General features: G+C 34.9%; 2 protein-coding genes across 4 annotated transcripts in view; both read left to right on the top strand.

The window, feature by feature from the left end:
- LOC105166168 (SPX and EXS domain-containing protein 1) overlaps positions 1-843 on the top strand; it is a 9,509-nt gene extending 8,666 nt beyond the window's left edge. For all 3 annotated transcript variants that reach the window (XM_011085418.2, XM_020695531.1, XM_020695532.1), the window contains exons 13-14: positions 62-131; positions 335-843. In XM_011085418.2, the coding sequence (XP_011083720.1) occupies positions 62-131; positions 335-589 (325 nt within the window). In that variant the 3' untranslated portion in view covers positions 590-843. The remainder of the gene's footprint in view (positions 1-61; positions 132-334) is intronic.
- Positions 3,234-7,602, top strand: LOC105166170 (J domain-containing protein required for chloroplast accumulation response 1). The gene is made up of 9 exons (XM_011085419.2): positions 3,234-4,166; positions 4,368-5,170; positions 5,251-5,606; positions 5,718-5,826; positions 6,256-6,320; positions 6,459-6,521; positions 6,779-6,856; positions 6,958-7,134; positions 7,261-7,602. The coding sequence occupies exons 1-9, from the start codon at positions 3,706-3,708 to the stop codon at positions 7,297-7,299; spliced, it is 2,151 nt and encodes a 716-aa protein (XP_011083721.1). The 5' UTR covers positions 3,234-3,705; the 3' UTR covers positions 7,300-7,602.

The raw sequence follows: 9,546 nt of genomic DNA on the forward strand, positions 1-9,546 counted from the left end.
TTTTTTTGGGGGGGGGGGGGATCAGTTGAAACTTACCACCTACTTTTTTCTTTTCTCGCAGTTGCTTCACTCGGATTTTCAAGTTCAGCAAACCGCACATCTTATCCCACATATTATATGGAAGGAAATGGGTAAAGCAGAACTTCTTTCCTTTGCTATTTTTCTATCTTTGCATGTATGATCATATTAGTTATTGAATATTTTATTTTCCCAATAATTTGATTGATGCTTTCAAATATCTATTATACACAAAGAAAAAGGCCTCTAACTTGGGTGGCTGCAAATTGTACGCAATACCTTGTCAAGCTAACCCTTTGTGCTTGGAATCTGGCAGGTCTATTTTTGGGTAATCGGGAGCAATCTTATTCTGCGATGCACATGGACGTACAAGCTGTCAGCCCATCTTCGCCATAACTACCTCACCGTGTTCACCATAACTGCCCTTGAGATGCTGCGCCGTTTCCAGTGGGTATTCTTTCGGGTGGAGAACGAGTGGAATAAAATGAACAAATCAAATATTCAGCTGGCCATGATGGACTTGCCGAAAGAGGAAGATAAATTGCTTAATCCCAATGGTCATAGTGTATAGAATTGACTAAACAGTAGATTGGTTTAGCAGCATTTCTTGAGGTGATCTACGTCCTCCTCCTCCTCCTCATTGGGAAGGTAGACACCCAGCCCCATTTTCTCTCATCATTCTATATAAAAAGAAATACCTTTTTTGGTATTAGTAGCAATATTAAATTGACTCATCTTTTCTCTTACATGTGAGAAAACATGTTGATTATTCTGTGGCATTCATTTGGATTCATGCTTTGATACAAAGTTAAATCCTTTGGCATTCATTTGGATTCATGCTTTGATACAAAGTTAAATCCTTCTGTCTTACCTAATTATCCATACAGGATTCCTTTCTCACCATACAAAACAACAATCAATCTAGGGTAAAGCAGTTTGCGACAGTTTAAAATAAGTATTTAATGTCAGTTTACTGTTGAAAATAAGCTAAAAAGTTGTTTTTGGTTTGCAACTTTTGGTTTTGAAATTGATATTTGGGATTGCTATTTCTTTTTTCTTTGTTTTTGGTGATCTTAGTTTCAGAGAGTGTTTGCAAAAATTTTCGCATTTAAAAAAGTAATTTTTGTAAAAAAGGTAGGAAATTGTAGTAGAATCAAAAGTGTGTAGTGTTTGTCAAAAAAGTGAAAAGCAAATAAAAGTTAAATTGGATAGTGTTTGAAAAAAAATTACTTCTAAAATAAATTTAATTGATAAATGATTGTCTTGTTTTTATGTGTTAAAAAGATATTATGTTTTTGCTTATTATTTCATTTGTTGTTTGTCTCTAATAATTATTTTTTCTCAAAAATCATAAATTTTATTTTGATTAGTATTTAATATTTATGTTTTTAAAAATATTTAAAAAATGTGTCTAATTTAATAATGCTCCCACTAAGTATATAATTGTTGATTTATACACAATAATTAAACTTGCATGATTGCAAAAGAATTATTTTATTAATTAATTAAATAATAATATGAGAACAAAATAATGTAATTATATGATATAGCATGTAAAATATAGAAAAACTTAAAGTATTAAAAATGTGAAAGTGTAAATTTAATTATTGTTAAACTTCAAATTAGTTGAAAACTTCGATATCAACTTTAAATATACAATTTTAAAAATAAATTAAAATAGTAAATTGAATTAAAATTATTATAATAAGAGTAAAATAGTCAAAAATAAAGTTGAATTTATTTTTTTTTTAAAAAAAAAAGCTAAAGCAGCTAAGGTCAAAAAGTGTTTTTCTTAGCCGTTTCAAAAGCAGGAGATGACACTTCAAATACTTCAAAAATGCTTTTTGGAGAGTTAGGAGTTGAAAAGCGCTTTTTCTAAAGCGCAAGTAAATACTCCCTCAGACAAACCCCAATCTAAACTAAAAGTCTATTTTCTTCTTGTTTTAATTTCATGCGAACTTTAATCACGACTACCACAACAATATTTATGTCTCAAACCTAGTTTACAACAATATTTACCCCTGAAAATTTATTTTATTATAGTTAAATTTTCCTATAAACAACAAATAACTATTAGCACCATTGCGATAATATGTGGAACTCTTTTTTTAGCCTTACATCAATTTAATCATATAATAACACTAACAATAAATTATAATAACTCAACTAATACATGAATATAATTATAAATAAAGTACAATTAAAATATTTCGCATAAATAAGACAATTATCCAAACATTTAATAGAACTCGAACTTGTTCATTAGCATAATCTGTAGTGACTGTTAACAACGTTTGTGCTCTAAGAACCTTATAGCAAGTTCATAGATGCACAACAATTAGACGAGTCCATCTTTATTAACTTAGCCTAATTATTTACTCATATTAGCACAAACGTAAAATAGAATGGAAAACATAAAAATGATTATGTTCAGGAAGATGCACTTCAATATATAAAATACAATCTCATAACAAATAAAATTATCGGTATTGTAAATAAAAACTAACTTGATAAATAATAAGAAAGAGATTTCATTTAGCGAAAAATTTTAAAAACCATTATTCAATATTTGGGGTATGATATTATTAGTTCATTCTCAAATAAATGAATGACAACTATAGGAAAAGAATTGAAGGAGGGGCGAGGTTATAATTTTGTATTTTCGACTATATATAGATTAGTGAAAGATCTTCTATCACACTTTCGTGTCACACATTGATGTCATATTTATGCGTATATTATATGCACTTTTATTTTTAAATTATAACTAAATTTTGAAAATAAATACGTATCAACTATTTGTTGACGCAACATAAAAATATTAGAGAAGATTCACCTTCGCATATATATACTCTCTCAAAACATTGTACAAAGAGGAGGAAAAAAGAGAAATCCTCCTATACCAATTCACTCATCTTATATTGCGGTCCATGCCAAGATCGTAGATTTCCACCACCGCTGCTCCGCCACAGCGGGTGGTTGGTGAATGAAAGATGGCGACAGAAGCGGTGGTTTTCGCAACCAGCTCTGACTTTCCTTGGGATAGAAAGACAAAAAGTTTAACAACAAAGGGACAAGCCTGAACTGTAAATAACGTTAAGGGAAGCATATGAGGTCTCAACATCCTTCACACATTTCACCAATCGGTGGTCCTCATCATCCTTTGAACCAATGAAACATCATGAAATCCCCCGAGTTACTTATATGTCACAGAAATTTCTCAAGTTAACAGGCGCCAATTGAAATTATGAGAAAATCCCACTTGACAAAGAATTTGCTTCGCCACTCCTGTTCTTTTGTCGTTTGGCATTTCTTTCTTATCCTTCAAAGAACATGGCTTCACACCCATTCTGTGGCTTCAGTTCCTCATTAACATCTTTGTTTCTCTGATGTTGTAAGTAGCCCCACTGTAGCTGTCTTCTCCCTTTCTTCCTTCTCCGAATTTCAAACCCACTTCTGATTTCCTTTTCCATGCAAGAAAAAGAGCTGAATTCGCTGTCTTCTCTTCTTCAGCAAGATTCTTGAAACAGGGCGAGGGCCAGTTGTTCATCTTTCGAGTTCTCCGAGTTAGTGAGCTTTGCGGACAATCTTGAGAGGAACACTGAAGGATTTCCCGCCAAAGATTGTGACTTTTGAAATTTTCCCGTTGAGTCAGCCCAGACCAGAAGGGGAGACCTGTGTGGGACGATGGAGAAGTTCATGCAGCGAGAAAATGTTCTTCTGGGATATGCTAATCAGGGGTTCTCCGGCAACTCCCCAAGAACGCCGCCGAGGAGCTCGGATGATATGGATTTTAACGATGTCTTTGGGGGTCCTCCGAGGCGGTTTTCTATGCCGGAAGTGAAAGGGAGATACAGTTTCGGAGAAACAGTGGATTCCGAGGATGAAAGAGCCTCATCATCGCCGTGGGAGACGTTAAAGGAGAAACCTGTGTTCGGTGAAGAAAGTCTGGCAAGAAGGCGACATCAGGGCGATGATTTCTTTGATGACATATTTAAAGGTGATGAGTCTTATAGCTCTCCGCGGAGGACTGATCGTGATCGGGATAGTCCATACGGGTCGAACCCTGCCTCCAGGACTATGAGCCCTGCCAAGCCTTTACCGCCTAAATCTGAGCCTTTTGCCACCTCACTCCATGCTCAGTTCAGGTTATATCTACATTTTCTGCATCTTGTTTGTTATATTCCATACCATCTTATCTTTGAATTGGGGGGTTACTTCAATTTGGGATTGTAGCAATTTGGTTTTCTGTTATAGACATTTCTTGACATAAATCTTAGTTTCTTTCTTGATTCATAAGGCAAGACATCTTATATATCTTTACTTGAAATGTTTTCCTGTAATTCTAGTCTGCCTGCTAAACTGACCAAATGCACGGAGATTCCTACATTTGGTTCCCGCAATCATGGCCAACAGAGGATGGATGGGAATGCAAATGGATTAAACAGTCCACAGTCTTCAAGTTCTTTATCTAGATTTTCGAATGAAGCAAATCGGGGCCAGGATGAGATCAGAAATGAAGTTTATCCAGTTTATCGTCAAAGCCCCTTGTCTCGTCAAACTTCTTTTAGAAGCGAGGATTCACCGTCCAATGTCGCATATGATCAGAAAGCCAATACTGAAAACGTGAAAAAGGAGACAAGGAATGTTGACAGCTCTGGCAACCAGTTTCATTTCTCTATTTACAAATGGGCAGGTAAAGGAGTTCCAATGCTAATGCCCCTTGTGATTGGGAATAATTTGAAATCGAAAGACAAGGGTAAGCATGATAGGTCTGTAAGCTATAGCGGGAGGATTGAGAGTAAATCATCGACCATGACAAATCAAGGTTCGACAGCTAAAGAGCCCCAATCCTTGAGAACAGATCACCAGAAGGAAGATTTGAGGAGCAAAGAAGAGACAAAAGAACTGAAAAGTTCTATTAAAGAAGTGGTTCATGAAATTCCAGAGTCAAAATCCCGAAGCAGCACGAGTGATACCGTTGTTCTTGGGGCAGCTAGGCAAAGTATAAAAGAAGAACTGGTGAAATCACTAGATGAAACTAATACACGAGAGGAAACTAAGAAAAAGGTCTCTCTGAAGATAGAAGAGTCTCTCCAGTCTGAAATGAAGCCTCTTCATGCATTGATCAGAGAGGAGGTCAAACAGCCAGGTGATTTTATTTGAATGTTGCTTCAATACTGGTGAATCTATTTTTTCATTTTGTAACACGAAATACTACTGAAATTTCAGGAAAAACAACAGAAAAGAAGGAAAAGAAAAATAGAACTCAAACTAATGCGCATGGCAGCAAAAATGTGAAGAAAAATGAAACTGTAGAGAAATCTAGCTTGCAAGAGGCAGCTGAAAAATCAGGAGCGACTCCTCTGAAACGTGGAGTCAAAGGGAAGGTCAGAGAGTTTGTTCAGATTTTCAATCAGGAAGCTGATTCAAGGCCTAAAGCTGATGTTCAGAGAAGTCAGAGTTATAGATGGAAAGCGGCTACCGTTGATCAAAAAGAGAAAGAAGTAAGCTCTGATGCAACAAAAGCCAGAGAAAAGTTTGTTAACTTGCATAATGTAGACAAGAAGCCAGATGATTTTGTCAAGGTACTCGCTTCCATCCATTAAGTTAAAAGAATATGATTTCAGTGGATTAGCAGCAGCAGCAGCATATGAACTAATGACACATATGCTGTTATGTTATGCTATCACCTTCAGGTCAATGAAAATCTAAACAAGGATGAAGCACGACAATACTCTCCCACAAAGGCCCCAGGTTATACAAGTAACCATTCTTCTACTAATCAGAAGAATACATTTTCATCAGGTTAGCATTATTGGCGTTTATAAAAGAAAAGGATAATACTATAAACGAGACGAGTTTATTTAGCTCAAGGCTACTGCAAAGTAAAATGGTCATCTTCTTTGTTTTCCATTGTTGAGTTTGTGGAAACTTATGAACTAAAAGTAGGCTGTAGGTAAATGATTGAGTGCAAGATGCAAAAAAAGATAGATCTTTGTGCAGGACAAAGGGGATATAACTAAACATGGACTTCCGCATAAACTTTGCTAAAGAACGTATGTTATGAGATATTGTCCATATCACATTTAATCACTGAACTTATTGTGATATTTTATTTTTTAAAGTTCTCCATCTGTAATCAGAGCCTATTTTGCGTTTTTACTTTGACATCAAACTCTTACTCCGGCAAGACTTCTTATTTGTATTCTCAGAGATGATTTTGCATTTTTCCAGAGTCGTTTAACAGGAAGTCAAAGATTTTTGTGGAAAACTTAGATGATCCTCTGGACAACTTCCTGGTATGTGACTTCTTGATTATTCTTTAATACAGCATGCTTGTCAGTTGGCTTCATTTGTTGCTGATTTTATGTCTTCAATGAAGTCCTCAACATGACAGGCCTTGAGTTTTTACCGTTGGACTTTGCATGGTTTAACAGGTCCAGGAATTATCTGATGACCATGAAAAAGTTACACCAAGTGAAGGTGCTGAGGACACAAAAGTAAGTTCTGTGTATGAACATTTTGTAGAGAGATTTGAACTGGATTTGCGTATGATGTTGAAGATCATATACAAGAAATTCCTCCACGATATCCATCACATTAGTTTCACCGATATAAGAATAGAAAGAGAGAAACGAAAGGATTATACACCCTTTTGGGCGTTTCATACATAGACGCAGACCAAATGATAGAACCACATTCTTTTTCCTCTATTATAATTTAACGTTAACAACGTTATATCTCTAACTTACTGCAGGCAATAGATGCTAAAATTCAAGAATGGGCAGTTGGGAAGAAAGGGAACATCCGTTCGCTGCTATCGACTCTGCAATATGTAAGCCTTCTTTCATATTCCAATTTCCACTTCAGGATGGCCTAATTATGTTTGTATTTCTAATTTAAAGAAACCTCAGCTACTGACACATAGCTTCACAGGTCCTTTGGCCTGAAAGTGGATGGAAACCAGTACCCCTCATTGATCTAATAGAAGCAAATTCCGTGAAGAGAGCATATCAGAAAGCTTTACTCCGCATACATCCAGATAAGCTGCAGCAGAAAGGTGCCGCTTTTAATCAGAAGTATACTGCAGAAAAGGTGTTCGACATTCTTCAGGTAGGTAGTCTACTTCATCTCCATGTTTTCTTTTGTTTTGAATATGGAAAACGGTGAATCTCACTGGAGAGCTTCTTCGAGACTTTTCAATTTGATACACATAAAGACTCGTCTATTTTAATGCAGGATGCATGGGACAATTTCAACACTCTTACTCCACTTTAAATCGTGTGAACAGTTACTCGAACTCCATACGGAACCAAAGAAATCCGATTCCCTTGTGAGCATTTTTAAGTACAAGTGCAGATGTAAATATCATTTTGACAGACAAAACTTATAGATTGAATTTTCCAAAAAGCATAATGATACCACTGTTTCCTCTTTTTCCCAGAATATTGAGCATTAAGAGACTGTCAAAAGTTTTAGTTTGCTCGTTCGCAGACTGTTGTAATCAAAGGAAAGACAATAATTACAACATCTTTATTGCTCGAAATAAAATAGCTCGAGTAACGATCTCGTTCAAGGAAATGATTTCTTTTGCAGATCTTTTATACAGAATGTCGAATTTTCTCATTTTTTATCCATTTCGACCATGCAGCTGCTGGATTGACACGATTTTCGCTATTTTCATGCTGCGTTTACATCAAATGACTTATTTGTTTCCGGAAATCTACTCAATAAAAATCACAGAGCTTGTACTCTTTGTAGAAAACAACAGTCTTGTAATAAGAACTACAATCCTAATAAGAGCAACATACTGTCATCATCACCAGACAATTTTTTATGTAAGCAAATCTGTAGCTCAGCATCTACTTCAACTGAGTTGCTCTTCTAACCCTCAAACAGAAAATGGAAGAAACTGTTGCCATGAAGACAAAAATGAGTATTGAGTTATGGTTCAAAGGATAATCCTTTTCTATTATTTCCAGAATGATTAGGCTTACCAACTGCTGTGATGGCCAGCTATAAGTGGTGGGGTTTGGATAAAAGTTTTGCTTAGTTTTAGTAGGGTTCAACTACTGGTCTGGTGCCATATTCAACCATCCAAGTGATTGTTCATTAGTCTTGTCTACAACTTCTTACAAACAAGTCACAAGTTTGCATGCATTTGTACTAGAAGTTTATGATCAATAATCTCCAGCGAAGTTACTCTTTTAGTCCACAGGACAAGGGCTTCAATACTTTTAGTACTATGTTTTATGAAATTCTCGAAATGGTTCCAAAATTAAAAAAACTCAACACATTTAATCATATGCTTTACATGATTCTCAAAATAGTCCCAAAATTAGAAAAATTCAACACATTTAGTCCCATAAATCTCGTATAGACAATTAAATGTATCGAGTTTTCTCAATTTTAAAACCATTTTAAAATTCCCATAAAGTAGAGAATTAAAAGTGTATTTTTTCAATATTTAGACCATTTTGCAAACTCCTTAAATTAGAGCGCGAAAAGTATTGCACCTCATATCCTATAGCCACAATCTAATGAAGGGTGATTTTATTCTCCAACTAATAATAGTAAGGCTCAAAACTGCACAAGAAATGCCATTTTCTTAATCCCTTTTCATCTGTATTTCCTACTTATATCAAAATCAAGATATTCTGTATACAACTCAAATAAGTACATACTGAATTTACTTCTCAACTATCAGGTCATAATACAGTAATATAATCCCAACATCAACATGAGGTTATTTAAATGAATCGACATTTACCCATTCTATATTATGTGGATGGTAGTCCCTTAAACTATATTTTGATAACTATATCTCCAGCATTACATAAACTTGAATGTTTATATGTTGTCCATTCTTGCCATCATTGTACTATGAGAGAAAGCCCTTTTGTTCTGCCTAACCTAGGCAAGATTTCATGAAGGCTTTAAAGACAACAAACACACATACACACACACACACACAGCTGTACCTCTTCATCACAAAGCTGGCAAATGTTTTTCCTTGGTCAACATGCATAATTAGGTACTCCTATTGTTGTGCACTTTCAACTCTCTCCTGCAATTCAATAATTATCAGTCAAAACTACTTTTTGTGAAAATATGCAAAGCTATTATTATTACTCACAATGCTATTTTCGAACATCTCAAAATGGTCATAAATTCTCTCTTCAACATTAAATTATAATTACACCATTCATTGAACCCCCTCCAAAAAAAGAAAAAAAAAATTGATTTGAGTTTTGCAGTATCGTAATTAAAAATGATTTTCACCATTTTTTCGTGCTGCAAACTGACTCGTAAAGAAAAACGTGATTTTTTCATTAATCTTGAAGTCATTTGTGATTCCATCAAGACCTCTAAAAGACTTGATATTTGGTAGTTTCATAAGTGCTAAAAGAAATTAGGTAACATGACTATGAACATGATGATGAAGTTATACATGAAAAATGTATAGAGATTGAGTACTAAAAGATAAAATTAGGTAAGCTGTTCAAATTAAGGCACATTCCTAGA

This window comes from Sesamum indicum, linkage group LG7 (assembly GCF_000512975.1).
Source record: "Sesamum indicum cultivar Zhongzhi No. 13 linkage group LG7, S_indicum_v1.0, whole genome shotgun sequence".
Classification (NCBI taxonomy): Eukaryota; Viridiplantae; Streptophyta; class Magnoliopsida; order Lamiales; family Pedaliaceae; genus Sesamum; species Sesamum indicum.